Genomic DNA, 25,986 nt, shown 5'->3' on the forward strand with positions numbered 1-25,986 from the left:
TTCTTAAAAGTGCCTTAAAAGTACATGTTTAAGTTAGGATTATCTTTGGCTCTGAGAGATGAAAACAGGTAACAAGATAACATTGGCTTAAAGAAAACAGGAGAACATTTCTCATAAAAATAGAGGTGATCATCCAGGATTGACAAGATGCTTCCATGTACCAGGAAGCAATGCTCTTTCTTTTCTGTTGATCTCCATTCTCTTCCAGCCAGTCAGCAGGAAGAAAGGGAAAGGAAAAAAAGCATAATTCCTTCCTTTCAGGATACTTCTCAGAAGTTGCATGTACTGTTCCCTTTGCATCCTAATTGCCAGACTTGGCCACATGGTCACACCAAACTACATTACCAGGGAGACTGATAGTCTTCATTCTTGTAACCATATGCCCAGCTTAATTTAGGTCCCTATTTTAGAGGAAAAGGAAATGGGTATTAGAGGACAGATGGTATTTCTGCTATAATTATAAACTGGAAACAGATTTTAGAGCAGAATTGGCCACTTTTTTATATATTGGGTTTTTTTTTTTTTTCTTCTTTTTTAAAGAAGTTCCACTGTATTCTGGAAAACCCTTCATAATTTTATCCCTTTTCTGCTGTCGCTAATGATGTTCTGGAAGCAGTTTTGATCTTGTTAGTCTCCTAATCAACTTTAGTTTTCATTGCCCTCGAGAATAAAATCTAATCTGATTTTTTAATATTGAAAAGCACTTTTTGTATCATCTTCCAGAACATTAGAACCACTCCCAAACAATGTTTTGAAGGCTCGTTCTCACCTCTTTTCCTTATAGATTCAATAAACAAATAAGCTGATACATTCACTATCACTTAGATGCTCATTTGTTTTCCCAACTCCATTTTTTTGTTATGTACTCACCTTTGCTTAAAATGCCTTTCTCTCTCCACCTCAAGGTGTATCCCATCTTCTAATGCCCAAATCACTCATCGAGAGTTTTTTTCTGTGATAGTTCTTGGACTTCTTACACCTCTTACCTCTTTCTCTCTTCTGGTATAGCCTTTACATAGCCTCTGTTTATGTACATGTTCTTTTTATTACTTCAATTTACATTGTTTGCTAAATACATTTCTTTTTTTTTTTTAATATTTTTTAGTTGTTAATGGACCTTTATTTTAGTTTTGAAATTTATTTGTATGTGGTGCTGAGAATCAAACCCAGTGCCTCACACATGCTAGGCAAGCGCTCTTACCACTGAGCTACATCCCCAGTCCTGCTGAATACATTTCTGATTGACCTTTTTTTTTGACACTAGTAGCACAATGCCTTCACATTTCTCACATAAAGATGCTTAGAGGTATTTTAAATTTGGGGGGTCAACTTCCTGTCAGTATAATTTAGTTATTTTCCTCTCTTAGGTTCCAGTGATGCTACTACTGCCAAACACTTAATTCAAGTACAAGATACAAAGGTTGAAAACCTACCGGACACGAAACCCATTGAACATAAAGAGGAAATTTATATTAATAGAGCAGTTCCTAAGGAAGCCTGGTCAGAAAAGAAAGAATCCTTACAGATAGACATTTCAGGTAACGGAGTTGTATATGCGTGTATTTCTGTGTGTCTGTGTTATTGTTTCATTCTGATGAGAATTCTGCTTCATTATTTAAACAAAGGTCCATTTTTTTCCTCCCCCTTTTTTCTTTTTTTTAAACTTACACAAATCATTTCAATGCTACTTTGTCTGTATGGATATATGTATTGATTTGTAAAAATTATTTTTAAATATGTTCTGGGAAAAGATGCAGCAACTGAGGATTATAAAAAACTACAGTCAGCCCTCTGTAACTATGGATTTTGCATTTGTGGATTCAGCCAACCCAGATCAAATTTATTTGGGAAAAAATTGTTACTTTATTGCACATATACTTTTTTCTCCTTGTCATTAGTCTCTGAACAACTATTTATATAGCATTTTCATTGTATTTAGTATTATAAGTGATCTAACAATGATTTAAAGTGTAGAGGAAGTTATCCTTAGTTTATATGCAAATTCCTCCCCATTTTTTATAAGGTACTTAAGCATCCACAGAATTTGGCATCTGGGAGAGGTCCTGTGTCCAGTCCCCCAGGATATCGAAGGATAATTGCCTCTAACACTGATAGTATTAGAAGGGAAATATCATGCCTCAGTACTGAAATAGGGAAAACCTAAAGCCTAAAAGGTATTCCAGAAGACTGACAAAGACAATGACAGCATCAATATAAATTTTTTAAGAAATTATAGTAAGAAAGAACCCAAATCAAATCCATTTATATTTGTCCATGACCTCATTTTTATGACATAAAAGCATATGGAACACAAACCATTACTATCTAGTTGCCGAACTTTATCTCTCAGATGAAGCTAGAAGAGTATTCAGATAAGAAGAGAAAGGAGTCCAGGAACTTATCTATCTATCCTGTATGTTGAACAAGGGTAACATTTTCAATAAGGTAACAGTACTATGCAATGTGGATAGTCTCTTCAATGAATGGTGCTGGGAAAACTGGGTAACCACATGCAAAAAATGAAGTTTAATCTTCATAGCATGAAAAATACTAAAATGAAAGCCAGGAAATTTATGTTGCCTTAAAGTAAAGAATGAAAATATGGAATAATGTGAAAACACTTTTTTTCATGTAGACAAAAAAAGTAAAAACAGAATAAACTAACAGAAAACATGAACACTCAAAAAGGTCTAATATAGAATAGTAGCAGGGACAGAGCTTCTTACAACTCGATGTTTTCAAGGTTCATCCAAGTTCTAACAAATGTCAATATTTCATTCATTTCAGTGACCGAATTGTATGCGTATACCACATTTTGCTTATCACTTTGTCCGTTAATGGACATTCAAGTTGTTTCTGCCATTTTGCTATTATTAATAATGCTACTTTAAACATTCATTTGCCAGTTTTTGTATGAACAATTCCCAGGAGTGCAGTTGCTGAGTCATGAACTAACAATGATTAATCATTTGAGGAATTGCCATACTGCTAGAGCAGCTGCTCCATTTTACATTCCCATCAGCAGTTTGTGAGGATTCTAATTTCTAAACAACCTCACCAACGTTTATTACCTGACTTTTTGAGTATAGCTGTCCTGGAATGTGTGAGGTAGTATTTCCTTCCTTTTGATTTACATCACCTTCATGACTAATCATGTTGAGCATCTTTTTTTCGTGTGTTTATTAGCTAGTTGTATGTCTTGGAGAGATAGTTATTCAGATTCTGACCTGGTTTTTAATTAGTTTGTTTTTTTATTATAGAGTTCTAAGAAATCTTTATGTATTCCAGATATGTATCCCTTGTTGGATATGTGATTTGCAAAGATTTTATCAAATTCTGTGGCTTATGTTTTTAGTTTCTTGATGGTATCCCTTGAATCCCAAAAGATTTACTTCTGATAAATTATGCCTATTTTGTCTTTTGTAGTTCATGTTTTGTATATCATAGCTAAGGATCCTTTGCTAAATCCGCGGTAATGAAGGTTTAAAACTATGTTTTCTTCTAAGTGTTCTATGGTTTTCACTTTTACATTTATGTCATTGATCCATTTTGAGTTAATATTGTATGTGGTATGAGGTAAGAATTCACCTTCATTCCTTTACATGTGGGTATTCAGTTATCCCAGCACTTTCTGCTAAAAAGACTATTCTTTCCTTGATGAATAGTCTTGGCAAGGAAAGAGAATAGTCTTTGTACCATACTGAAGATGAGTCCACCATAGATGTATAGTTTTGTTTGTTGACTCTCAGTAATATCAAAATAATAACCTATTGATGTGTATGTTTATCCTTGACATTACTACCCTGTCTCGATTACTGTTGATTTGCAATAAGTTTTGAAATTGGGAAGTATGAATTCCTCCAGCTTTGTTTTATTTTTCTGAATCATGTTGGCTACTCTGGGTCCCTTACATTTCCATATGAATTTTTAAATTATCTTGGCAATTTCTATAAAGAAGCAAACTGGGATTCTGATAGGGATTGTATTGAATTGGTAGGTCAATTTGAGGAGTGTTACCTTCTTAATAATGTTAAGTTTTTCAATCTATGACATGAGGAGTTTTCCATTTATTTAGATCTTTAATTTCATAACAAGGTGTTATAGTTTTCAGATTATAAGTTTTGCATTTATTTTGTTACATTCATTCCAAAGAATTTTATTTTTTATGCTATCATGATGAGAATATTTTAAAATTTGAACATGGATATTTACTATTATAATTCTATGTTTATTAATAAATCAGCATATTTTTATACTAACTATTTTTCTTTCTTATAATATGTGTACACAGAAATGCCACATATAAGAAAAATACCACATAAACTTATTTCTTACAGTTCTGGAGACTAAGATGTCCAAGATCAAGGTGCTAGCATATGTGGTATCTGGTGAGGGCCCAGGCTGCTTCTAAGATTGTGCCTTGTTGCTTTGGCCCCACATGGAAGAAGGCATTTAGGCTGTGTCCTCACTTGACAGAGAAGATGAACAGGTTCCTCCAAGCCCTTTTATAAGGGCAGTAATCCCACTTGTGAAGATGGAGCCTTCATGACCTAATCACCTCCTGAAGGTTCCATCATTAAATGCTACTTCAGAAGGACACAAACATTCAAACCTTATGTTATAAGATATTGCATTCAAAAATGCCTCTTTGACATAGAGTAATGATTGTCAATAGATGAAACTCTAAAGTAGTACATTGTATATATATTCTACTACAATAAAAGAAATTGGAGGGAAAGTAAAAATGTTTCACAGAAAAGGACTTTTAAAAGAGTTTAAAACAAGAGAACACATGTAATAACACTCCACACATGACAGGCAGCTGTACAAATCACAGCTGAACTTAAAATCTGAGAACTAAAGTGCCTTCCTTGAAGTCACATAGTTGAGCAGTTCAGACCAGAACCCAAGTGTTTGGACACCACAATGCCATACTTTTACCTTGTCCACCTGGCTGCTGAGTACAAGGCATGAGTCTTTTGGGCAGGCAATGAATTTTATAAAACTTTATAAATTAATTTTTTCCTTCAATCTTTGTTCTGTGTCTACAGAACTCAGTACTAATAGTATTTCTAAAGGTAATGCAAGTATTTTTTAAATCTTTCAAAATATTTTTTTGTCTCTCCCTTGTCTCTCTTTTCAGAGTCTGAATGTCATTCAGAATTTGAAAATACTACTCATTCTGTCTTCAGGTCAGCCAAGTTTTATTTTCATCATCCAGTGCACCTACTAAATGAACAAGATTTTTGCCATGAATCTTTGGGAAGAAGTGTTTTAATGAGACATTCTTGGAAAGATTTCTTTCACCATCATTCAGACAAACACAGAGATCATACATGTCTTCCTCTTCCTTATCAAAATGTGGACAAGACTATGGATCATACCAGAATAAAGAGCCTCAGCATCAATATGAATGTGGGAGACAAGGAAGTGACTACCAAAAGTCAAGCCAGAGACCATCTAAAAAGTAACGGACAAATTAATGATCCTAAAAGGGATGATAAGGTCACCCCAGAGTTAACAACTCCGCATACTGCAAGTTTGAATGAACTCTGGAACAAGTACCAGGAGCGACAGAGGCAACAGAAACTGCCAGATGTCAGTGACAGGAAAGAGCTGTCCTTGGTGGAACGACTTGATCGTTTGGCTAAACTTCTTCAGAATCCCATCACACATTCTCTCCAGGCCTCAGAAAGTATACAAGATGATAACAGAAGGGAACAACTTAAAGAATGGAGTTATAAACAGAAACAGCAGAAAAGCAAGTTTCAGAAGCAAAAGCGTTATAAAAGCGTAGAGAAAGGCCATAAAAACATATGTGATCTTAAAAAATGCAAGGTAGTTTCTCCTCATCAAAGTGGGAGATCCAATCAGATTAAGATTGAACAAATTAAATTTGATAAATATGTTCTGAGAAAACAGCCAGATTTACATTATATCAGCAACACTTCTTCAGATTCTAGACCCTCAGAGGAAAGTGAACTGTTCACAGATACTCCGACCAATATTCTTTCCACCACCACTTCTCCTGTGGAATCTGATATAATGACCCAAACAGATAGAGAGGTGACTTTGCATGAAGGAAGTAGCTCTATTTCCACCATTGACACTGCCCGATTGATCCAAGCTTTTGGCCATGAAAGAGTATGTTTGTCACCCAGACGAGTTAAATTATATAGTAGCATCACCAACCAACAGAGGAGATACCTTGAAAAGCGGTGCAAGCACAAGAAATCATTGAATACAGGCTATCCCCAAATGACTTCTGAGCACACCAGAAGGAGACACATCCAGGTACATGGCTGCAGATTCCATCTGGCAATGTGACTGCCTTTTTCATGGACTCTTTAGTTAATCTGTGCACTCAGGTGAAAAAAAAAAAGCCATTTGCCCTTTCCTCACTATAACATTGCTTACCAACTGGAAAAGAGTGAGAAAGTGTAGTACAGTGCATTGTGAGTTGTCATTCTTTTCATCAGCACTCATTTACTGATCGTCCTTTGGATGAAGGGCTTTGCTGCTAGATACTTCAGAATCTGCAAAGTATACCCCTGACTTGGGGGAGTTTCGAGTTTAGAATGACCTCTATTCTGAACAGTGTTGCCTGTTTTTTTTTTTTTTTTTTTTTTTTTTTTTTTAATTTCCTCCAGTCTTCCAAGAAATATTTGAGATACTTTTACATGTACATACACACACACACACACACACACACACAAATAATACAATATGCTTTTTAAAAAGTAAATGAAGAACTGGGATGATAGAAAAATTAAAGTTGGGGTGAACTGCAACATGATTTTTTTTTTTTAAATGAAGAATTGTGAGTGATGGATAGAAAAACTGAAGCCAGAAGGGAGATAAATTTACCTGGTGGATGTGTTTGCTAGAAGCTAGCTACAAATTGGCATTGTTTTTTAGTACATAGTGTTGCCAGAATTTTGTGATGAGTTAAATCATATGAAAGGAAACCAAATTTTCAAAAGCATTTTACATATATTTCTGATACAAATACCTAAGAGAAATTTCCTTAGCTGTCTATAAAAAAGGTTCCTCAGTGTAACAGAGCCTTCCACAACCTCCTTATAATAGATAACCATAACAATAACTGTAAGACTTCTATCATATTCCTTAGAGAGTAAAGGCAGATCTAATGGGGTTGACAAATTAAATCATTGCTTTACCAAAGACTAAAATTTAGAATACCTAGAGAAGTACTTTCCAAAGAGAGATGCTCTGTGTTGAGTATGGAAAGAAAAATATTAGAATTTATATTCATTTTGCTCAACTTTTTAAAATTGATATTTTTATGTATGCTATAAAACATGAGTACAGTAGTAACAGTTTAAAAATAAATATCTATTTTGGCAGTTCGTGCTCAAAAATATTTTGTCAGTAGGATTGTGTGACCAAAACAATTTTGGAGACCATGTATCTGGAGAAAAGGAGGTACAAGATGGTCAGTTTACCATAAATAGTATTTCTTATAATTGAACTTTTGGTAGGTATTAAATGCATATATATTAATGGAATATGATTATTTTAAGTAATGAAGAACTGAGGATATAGGGAAGATAAGGGAAAGGATCCAGGTAGGTTTGTGAGTATTTGAAAATATATAACACAAAATTTAGTTTTGACTATTTATTTTAAACAGTTCAGTGGCATTGAGTACATTCACAGGGTTTTACAACCATCACCACTGTTTGGTTCTATGTTTTTTTTTTTTTTTTAATCACCCCAGTGGAAATCCCATACCCATTAAGCAGTGACTTCCTATTTCTACCCTTTCCACTAGTCCCTGGCAACAAATAATTTATTTCTTGACTCCGTGTTTTCTTGTTCTTATAAATGGAATCATATAATGTGTGACCTTTGGCATGATGATTTAAATGTTCATTTGTGTCATAGCACATATTTAGTACTTCCTTTTCATGACTGAATAATATTCTGTCACCTATATATACTGCATATTGTTTATCTATTCATCTATTGATAGACATTTGGGTTGGCTAGACAGTTTTCCTTCTTTGGCTTTTGTGAACAGAGCTGATATAGAACATTTCTGTGAACATTTTTGTTTGAACACTTATATGTAGTTCTTTTAAGGGCATTTACGTAGGAGTGAAAATACTAGTAGTGGTCATATGGCAATTCTGTCTAATTTATTAAGAAATCACTGAACTGTTCCACAGTGATTGTCATTTTACGTTTTCATCAACAATGTTAACGAGGGCTTCTTCAATTCTCCAACTTTTTCCACCTACTTTTTGCATTAGAGGGCATACTATTTTGTTCCTACCAGCAGTGCACAAGGGTTTCAGTTTTGCCACACCTTGCTAACAGTTTTTTTTGTTTGTTTAATGTGTAGATCTGTGTGCTCTTACGTGAAAGGTGGTGTTTCTTTGTGTTTTTATTTGTTGTTTGTTTGTTCCAGGGTTTGAACTCAGGAGCACTCAACCACATCCCCAGTCCTATTTTGTATTTTATTTAGAGACAGGGTTTCACTGCGTTGTTTAGCACCTCGCTGTTGAGGAGACTGGCTTTGAACTCGATATCCTCCTGCCTCAACATCCTAAACGCTGGGATTACAGGTGTCTGCCACCTCGCGGGGCTCCCCTGCCTTCATTCTTTTTGCATGTGTATATCCAGTTTTTATAACATTTTTTGTTAAAAAGGCTGTTTTCCCCATTGAATATTCCTTGACACTTGTCAAAAATTGTTTGACCATATGCAGTACTAGCATAAAGACAGACATATAGATCAATGGAATAGAATAGAAATTTATTCTATCTTTGTAGTAAGTTTGAAAGCAGAAATTGTTCTTTTTTTTCAAGATCATTTGGCTGTTCTGGGTCCCTTTAGATTCCATCTGAATTTTAGTAGCTGTTTTATTCTTTCTGATGCTGTCATAAGTACATAAGTACAATTGCTTTCTTAATTTCATTTTTGGATTATTGCTAGTTTATAGATTTATGACTAATTTATGCATGGAGAGCCTTGTATCTACAACTTCAACTTTTCTGAATTTATTAACTCTTAAATTTCCCTTTTTATTCTTAAGGATTTTCTACATATAAGATCATGTCATCTGCAAATAGGGATAACCTTAACTTTCTCCTTTCTAATTTGGTGCTTTTTATTTATTTTTATTTCCTATTGCTCTAACCAGAACTCCCAGTAGAGTATTGAATAGAAGTGGCAAAAGCAGCTCATAATCTCAGTCTTTTAAAACATTGAGAATGATGTTAACTGTGGATTTTTTGCATTTAACTTTCATCATGTTGAGAAAGTTCACTTTTCTTATTTTGAAGAATGTTTTTATTATTAAAATATTTTTGATTTTTGCCAAATGCCTCAGCATCTATTGAGATGATCATCAGGACTTCCCCCACTTTTTTTCTATTAATATGGTGTTTGTTTATTGATAATCACATTGGACCCACCTTGCATTCCTGGGGTAAATCCCACTTGGTCATGTAAATCCTTTTTACATGATTCTGGATTTGGTTTACTAGAATTGTGAAGAGATCTTTTGCATCTATATTCATAAGGGATATTGGTCTATCTGTTTCTTTTGATGTCTTTATTCCCCTTCTTTATCAGGGTATGCCTGGCCTCACAGAACAAGCTAGTTTTTTCTTCCTCTTTTGTTTTTCAATGATGAGTTTGAGAAGGATTGATACTAATTCTTTAAATGTTTGATAGAATTCACCAATGATGGCATTGAACATGTGTTTTTCATTAGAGGACTTTTTCTTATAACTGAGTCAATCTGTTGTTATAAATCTATTCAGAAATTTTTTTTTTCTTATTTTTTTCAGTGCTGGGGATTGAACCACCAGGGCCTTGTGCAAGCAAGGCAAGAACTCTGCCAATGAGCCACGTCCCTAGCCTTCTATTTCTTCTTCTTCTTTTTAAAAAGTATTTAGTTATAGATGGACACAGTATCTTTACTTATTTTTATGGTGCTGAGGATTGAACCCAGTGCCCTGCAAGCACTCTACCACTGAGCCCCAGCCCCCTAATTAATTTTTGAGTCAGTTTATATTTTGTGTTTCTTGAAATTTGTCCTTCTCTTTGTTTTTTGTCTATTTTGTTTACCTCCACTGTAATCCTCATTATTTCCTCTACTTGCTGTGAGTTGAGTTTGTTCTTTTCTAATTCCTTGCTATTTAAAGTCATTATTTAAAATTTGAGATTATTCTTTTTTTAACGAAGGCATTTACAACTGTAACTTTCCCTCTGAGCACTGCCTTGGCCAATACACAATTTCTCCTAAGCTTTGCCTTCACTGCATCTCATACATTTTGGTATGTTTTGTTTTTTCATTCATCTCAAAAGTATTTTCTAATTTCTCTTCTGATTTCTTCTTTGACCATTTGGTGTATAAGACTATTTTAAAATTTCTACATATTTATAAATTCCCCAGTTTTCCTTCTGTTGACTTATTTTTATTCCATTGTAATGGTAGGTATACTTTATATGGTTTTGGTCCTTTTAAATGTATTGCACCTTCTTTCATGGGCTGACATATAGTCTTGTTTGGAAAATGTTGCATGAGCACTTGAGAAGAATGTTTATTCTGTTTTGTTGGTTGAAGTGTTCTGAATATGTCTAGTTGGCTTATATTTTTGTCAAGTCCTTTATTTTCTCATTGGTTTTCTATCTAGCTTGTCTATCCATTTTGAAAGTGGGGTATTGAAGTCTCCAACTATTACTGTGGAACCATCTAATCATTCAATTCTGTCATTTTTTGCTTCATATATTTTAATTCTCTATCATCAGGTATATGACATTCATAATTGTTTTATCTTCTTCATGGATTGACCCCTTTATCAGTATAAAATTCCCTTCTTTTTCTCCTGTAACCATTTTTAACTTAAAGTCTATTTTTTCTGTTACTAGAACAATAACCCTAGCTCTCTTTTGGTTACCATTACATGGAATATCTTTTTCCACTTTTTTTTTTTTTTTTTTTTTGCGATGCTGGGGATTGAATCCAAGGCCTTGTGCTTGCGAGGCAGGCACTCTACCAACTGAGCTATATCCCCAGCCCCCCCCCCCATCTTTTTGTTTTAAAACTCTTGGAATATGTCAATCTAAAGTGAGTCTTTTTTAGAAAGCATGTAAATGATCTTGTGTATGCGTATATGTGTGTGATCCAGTCTGTCATCTCTGCCTTTTAGTTTAAGAATACAATCCATGTACATTCAAAGTAATTATTCATATGAAAGGACTTACTTTTCCTATTTTGCTCTTCGTTTTCCTTATGTCTTATGCATTTTTTCTCAGTTCCTCCATTGCTCATTACTGCCTTTTGTGTCCAGTTTTTGTTTTTTTTTTTTTTTTTGCATGAGACTGGAGATTGAACCCTCATGCATGCAAGGCAAGCACTCTACCACTGTGCTACAGCCCTTTTTCATAAATTTTGTTTTGATAGGCTGACCATTTTTGTTTATCTGGGAATGTCTTAATTTCTCCTTCATTCTTAATGATTCATCTGCCTCAGTCTCCTGTATAGCTGGGATTACAGACCTGCACCATTGCACCTAGCTCATTTCCTTCACTTTATATTTTTTACTTTTTGGGTGGGTGGTATTATAATTAGCATCTTAAGCATATTACAGTCTAATTCTGAAATAATGCCACTTTAGTTTCAGTTTTACAAGAAAATCTGCTGGTACACATCTCCCTTGTCTCCCTATCTTTATAATCACAGATTATATTTTAATTTGTATTATTAACAGATTCATAATTCTTATTTTAAGCATTTATCTTTTATATTATGTAAGAGGGGGAAGAAGTTATAAACCAGAAAGATAATCATTGACTTTTAAATTTACCAATGTAATTGCTGTATTGTTTCTTTGCACAACTTCAAGTTATTGTTTACTGTCCTTTTTTAAAAAAATATTTTTAGGACTGGGGTTGTGGCTCAGTGGTAAGGTGCTGGTCTAGCACGTGTGAGGCACTGGGTTCGATCCTCAGCACCACATAAAAATAAGATAAAGGTAATGTGTCCACCTACAACTAAAAAAATAGATTTTATATACATATAAATTACATGTTTTATATACATATAAATTGTTTTATATGCATATAAATTATATGTTTTTATATACATATTTTTAGTTATAGGTGGACACATTACCTTTATCTTATTTTTATGTGGTGCTGAGGATCAAACCCAGTGCCTCACATGTGCTAGACCAGCACTCTACCACTGAACCACAACCCCGACCATGTTTAGTGTCCTTTTATTTCAGCTTGAAGTATTTCCTTTACCAGCCGGTGTACTGGTAGTGAATTCCCCCTGCTTTTGTTTTATCTGAGAATGTCTTAATTTTTCCTTCATTCTAGAAAGAAAAGTTTTGCTGGATTTGGGTTTCTTATTTTACACTTTTTTCTCTTCTCATGGTTTCTAATGAGATATTGACAGTTAATCTTAGAGTTATTCTTTCTATATTAGGAGTTTCTTTGCTTTTGCTCTTACTGCTTTCAAGATTCTCTCATCTTTTTGATAGTTTGATTATAATGTGTTTTTCTTGGATCTCATTGAGTTTATCCTATTAGGACTTCATTGAATTTCTTAGATGTTTAGATTCATGTCATTTATGAATTTCAGTAGTGTCCAGCCATTAAATCTTCAGATACTCTTTCTGCCTCTTCCTCTTGTTCTGGGACTACCAGTACATATAATTTAAGGTAAACTGGATGGTGTTCTAGAAGTTTCTTTGGCTCAGTTAATTTTTCTTCATTTTGTTTTCTTTCTGTCCTTGGACTAGACCATTTCATTTCACCTATCCTCAAGTTCACTGATTAAATTCTTCTTTGTGATCAAATCTGCTGTTGAACTGTTCAGTGATTTTTTTTTTCGTTTTAATTATTACACTTTTCAGCTTCGTAATTTCTACTTAATTCCTTTTTATTTCTCTTTATCAGTATTCCCTATTTGATGAGACATTGTTCTCTCCTTTTTCCTTTAGTTCTTTATCAATGATCTTCTTCAACTCTGAGCATATTTAAAACGGTTGATTTAAAGTCTTTGTCCCAATGCCTGTGCTTCCGGAAGGGCAATTTCTGTTGACCTTCATATACTCTCGTGTGAATGAGCCATACTTTCTTGTTTCTTTCCATGCCTCATAATTTTTTTTTAAGAAAATCTGACATTTTGAATATTATACTGTAATAATTCTGGGCATCAGATTCTTCTCCCACCTGTAGTTCATAGTTATTACTTGTGAATAAGGTTATTAACTGTTGAATGACTTCTAAACTATATTGGTGAAGATTGTGTTCTTTGTTGGTATCTGATGCCTGTGTTCCATGAGCTCAGTAGCTACTTCTTTGACAAAGATTGCCTTAAATGCCTGGAGCCAAAAAGAAAGCAGGGTGGGGGGTGGATTCCTCAGGTTTTTGCCCATTGTCATCTGCGGTAAGGAACTTCAGTGCTTAGCTAGACTGTTTACAGCTCTACCTTGCATCATGTTCTGCTTTCATTAAATATAAAGATTAGCCAATGGTTAACATTTATGGTCTTCTCAGGCATATTCTGTGCCTCCATCATGCTCTGTACATGCTCTTTCTAGTTTCCTTGATGTACACAGGAATTTTCAAAGCCCTTGTGTCCCAAAGATTCCCTGCTTTTACTCTGTTTACCTCAACTTTTATTTTTTAACAGAGACAGAAGTACCTTGTTTATTTGGTTGTCGTTGCTTTCAGGGCACATCCATCCATAAAGCAACTTCACCTTGAGAGAGTTCCAACTTAGGTGGAACTAGAGGCCCCATGTGTCAGTCTTCAGGGAATACTCTGGCAAATAAAAACACAATTATTAGAGAACAAGGTACCCTGTTCTCTTTGGGAGCAAGTACCCACATCCAGAATGCAGGTTGCCATCTTTAAGACTACCATGCTGGGGAAGGGATTGTGCAAGGATAAGTTAAAATGGTATAACCGTATGTGGATAGCTTTTTTCCCAGTTAGTCTTTACTCGGTTTTTATAACCTCCAACTATCTTTCATAGCCCTGACAAGGTTGATTTGGAACCTTGTTTTTGCCAGGTATGCTGATGTTCCTTGGAAAAGGATGGGACCCCCTTTAGTGTCTGCTCTATCAAATTTTACTGAAGTCACTCCTGACTCTTGTGTCCTTCCACAAAGTTTACTGTTCTTCTTCCTGATATCCACACTATAACAGACACTTTGTTAAAACTCATCTTTTTCTTGTTGGAGTTTGTGAAGAAATAGTCTGTATGAAGTGCAGACTCCCCTGACTTCTGTAGCCTCTGAGGGGATCTTACTCTCACCCATGTACTTGACTTCAACCATTTAATTGAATTTCCATCCTTTTTACTGGTGTCCAATTATATCTCCTCCAGGTAATTTCATAGTTGTTTTCTCATATGTCTCTGAAGCCACCAATCCCTTCTTTGATTTTAGGTCAAAGTTTTCTTCTGACTTCAGCTTCCTCCCACCTTCAAGAAAAGCCATGAACCTGCATTTTTTCAGTATTGTTGTTATTGTTATGAGGATGGGAACAGTGTTTTATCCAGTTCTGTAGACCATCAAGCAGAAACCAAGTGTATACACTCATTATATTTTGACCTTGTATTTTTATTAGCAATACTTTGTAGATATTCTATAATTGTAGCTTTGGATTTCCTATTTGACCAAAAAAGAATTTAGGAAAGAATTTTCATTTCTATGAAATTTGATTTATTGTCACTGCTCATTTATCATTTTAATGTTTTATGATTATATTCTGTTCTATTTCTGTTTTAAGAATACATAGAAGTTTTTTTTTTCCTTTATATATGAAAAAGTTTTCCAAAGGTGTTAAAAAGTTGGTAGGGTTTCTACATAGAGTATGACATTCTAGTTACATTTATTAAATAATCTTTATAAATTTGTATTATATTTTTCCTGAATACTGGTTCCCTTGATCTGTTAAGGACTTCAAAAAGTATACTTAAAGTTTAATTTACCTTTCAGTAATTGAAAATTTATGTATATTATTATTTTATTCCTAGCACTTGAACACACACACACACATACACACATACACATATTGGGGGAGTGCTAGGGATAGAACTCAGGGCCTCACACATCCTAGGCAAGGGCTTTACCACTGAGCTATATCTCCAACCCTCTGGCACATAAATATTAATGATACTTCTTTACTCATATAGAATTGTATCATAAATTATGTGAACTTTTATTTTTTATTTTAAATATTTTTTGCCTTTTATCTTCCTTCATCCAATGCAATTTTTCTAAATTTTACATTTGCAAAATTGCTTTTGCCTATTCTTTTGCTTCCAGCTTCTAAGTCATTTTGCCCAAGTGTAAGTAGCATCTAGTTAAATATAACATTTTTTTTCCAATGTGAGGACCTCTCTTTCAAAACAAATCTGTTGTACACCAGTTTATTATTAATAACGGTGTTTGGTTTAAGCTATTTTCCCCTGTTTTGGCATATTAAGTAAATGTTTATTAAACTAAATTAAATTTCAAACTGGGAATAAGGGTAAATTATTTTATTGTAGTAAGAAAAACACATGACATTAACATTTACCTTCTTAACACTAAGATACATCTCTAGCCCTTTTCATTTTTCATATTGAGACAGAATCTTGCTAAGTTGCTTAGAGCCTTGCTACATTGCTGAGACTGGCCTGGAACTTGGGATCCTCTTGCCTCAGCTTCCCAGGTCTCTGGAATTGCAGGTGTGTGCCATCTTAAGCATTTTCTCTCCTTTTTTTTTCTTCACATTTTTAATGAGTACATTATACTTGTATATAATGGTGGAATTTACTATTATATATTTGAACATGCACACAGTCTAACACTATAATTTGACCATTATCATTCCCTGGTATTTCCTCTTTCCCTCCCCTTCTTCCTCCCCCTGGTTCCTTTCTTCTGTTCTACTGATCTCCCTTCAATTTTCATGAGGTCTCCCCCACCTTTCTTTTCCTTTCTCTTCTCTGGCTGCCACAGGTGAAGGAAAACATACGATCTCTGACCTTCTGAGTTTGGCTTATTTCACACATATCCATCCATTTTCCTGTAAATGATAATTTCATTTTTCTTTGAATAAATTCCATCTTACACACACAGACACACACACACACACACACACACACACACACACACAACACACACACACACATCTCCATTCCACATTTTCTTTATCCATCCATTTATTGATGGACACCTAGGCTGGTCATCTTAACCATTCTTGAATATATAGGTCAGTAGTGTTAAACATGTTCACATTGTTGTAAAACAGATTTCCAGTACTTTTTCATCTTGCAGATCTGAAACTGAGTGTAGATTCCCTTTTCCCCTCTCCCCTAGCTCTTGGTTACCACCAGTCTACTTTTAGTTTCTATGATTGGCTATTTTAGATACCTGTTGAGTGACATCATACAGTATTTGTGTTTTTGACACTTACTTCACTTAGCATAATGTCCTTAAGTTTCATCAGTGTTGGTAGGATATGATAAGATTTCATTCCTGAAGTTTAAATAATATCCTGTTATATGTATAATCCATATTTTGTGTATTCATTCATACATTGGTAGACATTTGGGTTTCTTCCACCTCTTAGCTGTAATGCTGCTGTGTACATAGGAATGTAAATACATTTTGAGACCCCGCTTTCCATTTATTTTGGATATATGCCCAGAAGAGAAATTGTTGAATTATATGATAGTTCTATTTTTGTACTGGGGATCGAACTCTGAAGTGGTCTACCACTGAGTTGTATCCACACCCCCCTTTTTTTTTTTTATTTTGAGACAGGGTCTTGCTAAGTTGCTAAGGCTGGCCTCAAACTTGAGATCATCTTGCCTCAGCCTCCATAGTCATGAGATTAAAAGCATACTCCGCCATACCCAACCAATTGTACCATTTTTGTAAAGCCACCAGGGGTTCCACTTTCTCCATATCCTCACCAACACTGTTTTGTCTTGATTATAATCACCTTCCTAATGGGTGTGAGAGCATATCTCATTATGGTTTGGTTTGCATTTCTCTATGCATATTCATGTTTTTTGGCCATTTGTATATCATCTTTGGAGAATTGTCTATTCAAATCCTTAGCCCATTTTTTAATCAGATGGATTTTTGTTGTTGAGTTGCAAGTGTTCTTTATATATTCTGGATGTTAATTCCTTGTCAGATACATGATTTTCATATAACCCATTCCTTTCATTCATTCAGTTGTGTCCCCTGATGCACAAGTTTTTAAGTTTAATGTCTCATTCATCTATTTTTGCTTTTGGTGTCATATCCACGAAATTATTGCCAGGTTCAGTGTCATGAAGCTCTTACCCTTGTGTTCTAAGAATTTTATAGTTTTAGGTCTTATTTTTGGGGTCTTTGAGTTAATATTTCTTCTGCATGTGATTATCCAGTTTTCTTGGCACCGTTTGTTGAAAAGACTATGCTTTCCCCATTGAGTGATCTTGGCACCCTTGTCTAAAGTCATTTGACATATATGTGAAGGTTTATTTCTGAGCTTTCTGTTGTATTTCTTTCTTTTTCAAAATTTTTGTAGTTATAGATGGACAGAATGCCTTTATTTTATTTGTTTATTTTTAATGTGCTAAGAATCGAACCCAGCACTTTCCCACTGAGCTACTTTCATTGGTCAGTCTGTCAGTCTTTAGGCAGATATCATACTGTTTTGATTGCTGTATCTTTATGTTTTAAAGTCAATAAGTGCAAGTCCTCTGACTTCTTCTCTTTCAATATTGTCTTGGCTTTTTAGAATTTCCTAAAGTTTTTAATGATTGCATTTTTTAGTCTTGTTTTTTGCTATATAGTTCATATTTCTTTTGAGTTTTTCTAATAAAGTCACGTAATCTAATTAACTAATTGCTTAAATCACTTTCATAGTCTGTCACTCTCATATATGAACAGTATCTATTGTCTCTATCATAAGAAAAATTAAGAAACTGATGTACTTCTGCCACCTACCTCCATGCATGCATACTTCCTAACCAACCAATAATTGTTATGTTTTATGAATTCTATCACAGTTCATAATAGTACTATTGTACTACATTGAATTTTACTTTCAAGAAATATAGGGGCTAGGATATAGCTTAGTGACAGAGCACTTGCTTGGCACAAACAAGGCTGTGTATTCCCTCCCCAGCACCACACGCACACACACACACACAAAAAGACAGAAAAAGTGTATATATTTTTCTTCCTCTTTTTACTTGAATTTCATAAGAAAGATCATCATGTATTTTATTTATTCATGTATTTATTTATTTTATTGTAAACAAATGGGATACATGTTGTTTCTCTGTTTGTACATAGAGTAAAGGCGTACCATTTGTGTAATCATACGTTTACATAGGGTAATGTTGGTTGATTCATTCTGCTATTTTTGCCCTTCCCCCCACCCCTCCCATCCCTCTTTTCCCTCTATACAGTTCTTCCTTCCCCCATTCTTGCCCCCCCTCCCTAACCTTAACTCTAACCTTAAAACTAACCCCTCCCACGCCCCATTACGTGTCATCATCCACTTATCAGCGAGATCATTCTTCGTTTGGTTTTTTGAGATTGGCTTATCTCACTTAGCATGATATTCTCCAATTTCATTCATTCGCCTGCAAATGCCATAATTTTATCATTCTTTATGGCTGAGTAATATTCCATTGTATATATATGCCACAGTTTCTTTATCCATTCATCAACTGAAGGGCATCTAGGTTGGTTCCACAATCTGGCTATGGTGAATTGAGCAGCAGTGAACATTGATGTGGCTGTATCTCTGTAGTATGCTGATTTTAAGTCCTTTGGATATAGGCCAAGGAGTGAGATAGCTGGGTCAAATGGTAGTTTCATTCCAAGTTTTCTAAGGAATCTCCATACTGCTTTCCAGAGTGGTTGCATTAATTTGCAACCCCACCAGCAATGTATGAGTGTACCTTTTTCCCCACATCCTCTCCAACACCTGTTGTTGCTTGTATTCTTGATAATTGCCATTCTAATTGGGGTGAGATGGAATCTTAGGGTGGTTTTGATTTGCATTTCTCTTATTACTAGAGATGTTGAACATTTTTCCATATGTTTATTGATTGCTTGTAGGTCTTCTTCTGTGAAGTGTCTGTTCATTTCCTTAGACCATTTGTCAATTGGGTTATTTGTACTCTTGTTGTTGAGTTTTTTGAGTTCTTTATAGATTCTGGAGATTACTGCTCTATCTGAAGTATGATTGGCAAAGATTTTCTCCCACTCTGTAGGCTCTTTCTTCGCATTGCTGAAGAGTTTCCTTTGCTGAGAGAAAGCTTTTTAGTTTGAATCTATCCCAGTTGTTGATTCTTGCTTTTATTTCTTGTGCTATGGGAGTCCTGTTGAGGAAGTCTGATCCTAAGCCGACATGTTGAAGATCTGGACCTACTTTTTCTTCTATAAGATGCAGGGTCTCTGGTCTGATTCCGAGATCCTTAATCCATTTTGAGTTTAGTTTCGTGCACGGTGAGAGATACGGTTTTAGTTTCATTCTGTTGCATATGGATTTCCAATTTTCCCAGCACCATTTGTTGAAGAGGCTATCTTTTCTCCATATTTTTGGAGAAAAGATATTGCATATTTTTGGCCCCTATGTCTAGTATGAGAAAATTGTATTTATTTGGGTTTGTGTCCGTGTCCTCTATTCTGTACCATTGATCTACCTGTCTCTTTTGGTACCAATACCATGCCGTTTTTGTTACTATTGCTTTGTAGTAGAGTTGAAGTTCTGGTATTGCTATACCCCCTCCTTCATTTTTCCTGCGAAGGATAGCTTTAGCTATTCTGGGTTTCTTATTCTTCCAGATGAATTTCATGATTGCTTGTTCTATTTCTGTAAGGTACGTCGTTGGGATTTTAATTGGAATTGCATTGAATCTGTATAGCACTTTTGGTAGTATGGCCATTTTGACAGTATTAATTCTGCCTATCCAGGAACATGGGAGATCTTTCCATCTTCTGAGGTGTTCTTTAATTTCTTTCTTTAGTGTTCTGTAGTTCTCATTGTAGAGGTCTTTCAGCTCTTTTGTGAGATTGATTCCCAAATATTTTATTTTTTTCGAGGCTATTGTGAATGGGGTAGTTTTCCTAACTTCTCTTTCTGAAGATTCATCACTTATGTATAAAAATGCATTAGATTTATGAGCATTGATCTTATATCCCGCTACTTTACTAAATTCACTTATGAGTTCTAAGAGAGTTTTCTGGTGGAATTTCCTGGTTCCTCTAAGTATATAATCATATCATCCACAAATAGGGATAGTTTGAGTTCTTCTTTTCCTATTCGTATCCCTTTAATTTCTTTGGTCTGTCTTATTGCTCTGGCTAGAGTTTCAAGGACGATATTGAATAGGAGTGGTGAAAGAGGGCATCCCTGCCTTGTTCCAGTTTTTAGGGGGAATGCTTTCAGTTTTCACCATTTAGAATGATATTAGCCATGGGCTTAGCATAGATGGCCTTTACAATGTTAAGGAATGTTCCCACTATCCCTATTTTTTCTAGTGTTTTGAGCATGAAGGGGTGCTGTATTTTATCAAATGCTTTTTCTGCATCTATTGAAATAATCATGTGATTCTTGACTTTAAGTCTGTTGATATGGTGAATTACATTTATTGATTTCCTGATGTTGAACCAACCTTGCATCCCTGGGATGAAACCCACTTGATCATGGTGCACTATCTTTTTAATATGTTTTTGTATGTGATTTCTAAAATTTTGTTAAGAATTTTCGTGTCGATGTTCATTAAGGATATTGGTCTAAAATTTTCTTTCCTCGATGTGTCTCTGTCTAGTTTAGGTATCAGGGTGATATTGGCTTCATAGAATGAGTTTGGGAGGGTTCCCTCCTCTTCTATTTCATGGAATACTTTGAAAAGTATTGGAATGAGCTCTTCTTTAAAGGTTTTGTAGAACTCGGCCGAGAACCCATCAGGTCCTGGACTTTTCTTTGTTGGTAGGCTTTTGATGACTTCTTCTGTTTCATTACTTGAAATTGGTCTATTTAAATTGTGTATGTCCTCCTCGTTTAGTTTAGGCAATTCATATGTCTCTAGAAACTTGTTGATATCTTTGCAATTTTCTATTTTGTTGGAGTATAGATTTTCAAAATAGCTTCTAATTATGTTTTGTATTTCAGTCGTGTCTGTTGTGATATTTCCTTGTTCATTCCGAATTTTGGTGATTTGGGTTTTCTCTCGTCTTCTCTTTGTTAGTGTGGCTAAAGGTTTATCAATTTTGTTTATTTTTTCGAAGAACCAACTATTTATTTTGTCAATGTTTTGTATTGTTTCTTTTGTTTCAATTTCATTGATTTCAGCTCTGAGTTTAACTATTTCCTGTCTTCTACTACTTTTGGTGTTGGTCTGTTCTTTTTCTAGGGCTTTGAGTTGTAGTGTTAGGTCATTTATTTGTTGAGTTTTGCTTCTTGTAGTGAATGCACTCCGTGAAATCTTCCTGTAAGTACTGCTTTCATAGTGTCCTAGAGATTTTGGTTTGATGTTTCTTTGTTCTCATTTACCTCTAAGAATTTTTTAATTTCCTTCCTAATATCTTCTGTTATCTATTCATCATATAATAGCATATTGTTTAATCTCCAGGTGTTGGAGTAATTTCTGTTTTTTACTCTTTCATTTATTTCTAATTTCAATCCATTATGATCTGATAGAATACAAGGAAGTGTCTCTATCTTCTTGTATTTGCTAACATTAGCTTTGAGGCATAATATATGGTCTATTTTAGAGAAGGATCCACGTGCTGCTGAGAAGAAAGTGTATTCACTCTTCGTTGGATGGTATATTCTATAAATGCCTGTTAAGTCTAAATTATTGATTGTGTTATTGAGTTCTATGGTTTCTTTGTTCAATTTTTGTTTGGAAGATCTGTCCAGTGGTGAGAGAGGCGTGTTAAAATCACCTAGTATTATTGTATATTGTATTATATGGTCTATTTGGTTTCTGAGATTGAGAAGGATTTGTTTGATATACATGGGTGAGCCACTATTTGGGGCATAGATATTTATGATTATTATGTCTTGCTGATTTATGGTTCCGTTAAGCAGTATGAAATGTCCTTCTTTATCCCTTCTGACTAATTTTGGCTTGAAGTCCACATTATCTGAAATGAGGATGGATACCCCAACTTTTTTGCTGGGTCCATGTGCATGGTATGTTTTTTCCCATCCTTTCACCTTTAGTCTATGGGTATCTCTTTCTATGAGATGAGTCTCTTGCAGGCAACATATTGTTGGATCTTTCTTTTTTATCCAATCTGCCAGTCTATGTCTTTTGATTGATGAATTCAGGCCATTAATATTCAGGGTTATTATTGAGATATGATCTGTATTCCCAGTCATTTGATACATTTTATTCATTTATTTGTTTATTTTTGACAGGACTTGGTTCCTCTTTATTTGAGAGTTCCTTTAGGATAGCTCCTCCCTTTGCTGATTTGCTTCTTTGTTTTTCATCTCTTCCTCATGGAATATTTTGCTGAGAATGTTTTGTAATGTTGGCTTTCTTTTTGTATATTCTTTTAGCTTTTGTTTATCATGGAAGGATTTTATTTCATCGTCAAATCTGAAGGTAAGTTTTGCTGGGTATAAGATTCTTAGTTGGCATCCATTTTCTTTTAGGGCTTGGTAAATGTTGTTCCAGGCCCTTCTAGCTTTTAAGGTCTGGATTGAAAAATCTGCTGTTATCCGTATTGATTTCCCCCTGAATGTAATTTGGTTCTTTTGTATGTTAGGTATTTTCATTATAATGTGCCTTGGTGTGGGTCTGTTGTAATTTTGTGTATTTGGAGTCCTATAAGCCTCTTGAACTTGATTTTCCATTTCATTCTTCAGATTTGGGAAATTTTCTGAAATTATTTCATTAAATAGATTGTTCATTCCTTTGGTTTGTTTCTCTAAGCCTTCCTCAATCCCAGTAATTCTCAAATTTGGCCTTTTCATGATATCCCATAGTTCTTGGAGATTCTGTTCATGATTTCTTACAATCTTCTCTGTTCCACTTTGTTTTCAAGGTTAAATATTTTGTCTTCAATATCTGAGGTTCTGTCTTCCAGGTGTTCTATCCTATTGATTGTGCTTTCTATGGTGTTCTTAATTTGGTTTATTGTTTCCTTCATTTCAAGGATTTCTGTTTGGTTTTTTTTCAATATCTCTAACTCTTTATTGAAATGGTCTTTTGCTTGCTGTATTTGCTCTTTTAACTGTCAATTGGTGCGTTCATTCAATGCCTGCATTTGCTCTTTCATTTCATCGTTTGCTTCCCTTATCATGTTTATTATGTACATTCTGAACTCCCTTTCTGACATTTCTTCTGCCATGCTGTCATTGGATTTTATTGATTTAACATCCAGATTTGTTTGAGGCATTTTCTTCCCTTGTTTTCTCATGTCATTCAGGTATCAGTGGACTGCTGAGATGTTGCAGATTTCCTCTATTGACTTATAATGTCCCTGAAGATTGCTAGTGTATCCCCTCTTATCCTTCAGTAGCCTGAAGTCTTGGAGGAAATTGATAATGCGGTGCTCCCCAAGGAAGCTGCCTTTCTAGGGGTCGTGGTCTTCAGGTGGGGTATATTCCCTGCTAGTGGGCAGAGGTGCCTCCACTTGTTGACCAATGGTCATCCAAGAGGGAACTAGGCTGCGGGCTGAGGCAAGGCCTGTTTGGGCCTGTGTCTCTGGTTTTACTGTCCTTGTGGGAAAACCTCACCCGGCGGGGAAGACTCACCCGGTGGGGAGGTCTCGCTGGTCAGTTCCCCTCCTAGAGGTTCCCCTCAGTCCACAATTACCGCCTGGGCAGGGCAGCCTTCCCAGGCAACGTTCCCAGGGGCCCGGACCTACCTCCTGGGCCTGGGAGCCTCACCCTTCACAGACAAGTCTCCTTAGGCTGCCTCTCCTCAGAGAATCTGCCCGCAGTCCTGGAACCTTCGCTCCACCTCTCAGCTTGACTCTGCAGCTCTTCCACCGAAAAGCCGCTTAGGTTGCCCCTCCTTAGAGAAGCTGCCCACAGTCCTGGAACCTTCGCTCCGCCCCTCAGCTTGTCTCTGTGTAGCTCTTTCACCAAAAGGCGCCTAGGTCCCCGGACCGTGCTTTGCATCTAATCGCCTGGCTATGTGACCCCTCCTCTGAGCAGCCACCTGAGCCTCGTACATATGCTCCAAGCCCCAGTGACCTGCCGCTCGCCTCTTCCTCCAGGCAGCCACCCGGTGTTCTGTATGGGCGCTTGGAGACCAAGCAACTCACTGCGCACCTCCACCTCCTCAGGACAGCCCCCACCCCCATTGTTCAGGAGGTTGCTCTGGGTCCAAACAGCTTGCCGCCTAGCTCTTCCTCTGGCAGCCGCCAGAGCCCCGGCGGGTTGTTCCGAAACCAAACGTTGTGCTATGTGGCCTCCTCTGCAAAGTTCCCCGCTGTCTATGTTCACTGCTCCAGCGGGGAGAAGGGTATCTAGCCGCCTGGGCAGGGCAGCCTTCCCAGGCAATGTTCCCAGGGGCCCGTACCTACCTCCTGGGCCTGGGAGCCTCACCCTTCGCAGACGAGTCTCCTTAGGCTGCCTCTCCTCAGAGAATCTGCCCGCAGTCCTGGAACCTTCGCTCTGCCCTTCAGCTTGACTCTGCAGCTCTTCCACCAAAAAGCCGCATAGGACCTGGGACCCTGTTCTGCACCTAATTGTCTGCCTATGCAGGCCGTCCTCTGGGCAGCCGCCGAAGCCTGGCGGTTTACTCTGAAACCAAGTGCTGTGCTGAGCAGCTTCCTCTGCAAAGTTCCCAGTGGTCCGTGTTTACTGCTCCAGCGGGGGGAGGGGTGTCTCGCAGGGCAACTGTACTTCACAAAGTTCCCTGCGTTCCGGGGCTACCGCCCCATCCGGGACTCCTCCCCAATGGGAGAGACTCACCCGGCGGCTTTGAGTTGGTCCCAAGTCACTCACTATCTCCTCTTTTGAATCCTGAGTCCTGGACAACATGAAATGCAGCCACCCACTAGTCCGCCATCTTGAACTCCCCACCATGTATTTTAAATTAGTTATGTTTTAAAATGTAGAATCAATTTTTACCCCAAGGTCTTCATATAACTCTTTACAAGTTTGTTAATTTTAGATTATTTATTTGGGTAACTAGATTTTTAAACAAATGTTTAGGAATGAGCATCTTTTAAATTACCATTTTACAAAAACAACTTTGTTGAATATAAAAGTTTTAGGTAGCAATCCTTAAATCAAAATTCTGTTAATTTTGCTCCCTCTTTCTGGGCACATGTTTCTGTCTGAGTCAGCCCTGATTTTATTTTCCTCCCTGTTTCCTCACCCCACCCGACCCTTGCACCCCACAAATTTTTGTAGGTTTTTGGTTGGTTGGTTGGCTGGGTTTTTTTTGTTTGTTTTGTTTTTGTTTTTGTTTTGGGGTCTCATTACTTTTCCAGAGTATGCCTTAGTATTGGTCAATCTCTTAATTTTTTGATTGAGATAAAATTCATATGCCTGGGCTGGGGTTGTAGTTCAGTGGTAGAGCACTTGCCTAGATTGCGTGAGGCCCTGGGTTCAATCCTCAGCACCACATGAAAATAAAATAAAGGTGTTGTGTCCACCTACAACTAAAACAAAATATTTTTTAAAAATTCATATGCCATATAATTCATCCTTTTAAGTATATGATTAGTGGTTTTTAGTATGTTCAAAGATTGTACAGTCTTTACCACTAATACCCAAATATTTGTCTCTCCAAAAAAGAAACCCTGTGCCCATTAGGATCACTTTATATTTCTACTCACCCCTATTCCACACACCTCTGCCCTGTACTAAACTGCTGTTTCTGTAGATGTACTTATTTGGGACACTTTAGGTAACTATGTAGCCTTTGCTCTCCAGTTTCTTTCACATAACATATTTTCAGAATTTATTCATGTTATAGCATATATCAGTACTTAATTGCTTGTTATGGCTGAATAA

At 36.1% G+C, this 25,986-nt stretch overlaps 1 protein-coding gene across 1 annotated transcript in view; it reads left to right on the forward strand.

Moving 5' to 3' along the window:
- The window catches only part of Alms1 (ALMS1 centrosome and basal body associated protein), a 226,398-nt gene that overhangs the window by 170,607 nt on the left and 29,805 nt on the right, over nt 1-25,986 (forward strand). Inside the window, 2 exon segments of the mRNA XM_047522128.1 lie at nt 1,368-1,538; nt 5,144-6,294. Of these exon segments, the coding sequence (XP_047378084.1) occupies nt 1,368-1,538; nt 5,144-6,294 (1,322 nt within the window).

The sequence above is a fragment of the Sciurus carolinensis genome, chromosome 13 (assembly GCF_902686445.1).
Source record: "Sciurus carolinensis chromosome 13, mSciCar1.2, whole genome shotgun sequence".
Classification (NCBI taxonomy): domain Eukaryota; kingdom Metazoa; phylum Chordata; class Mammalia; order Rodentia; family Sciuridae; genus Sciurus; species Sciurus carolinensis.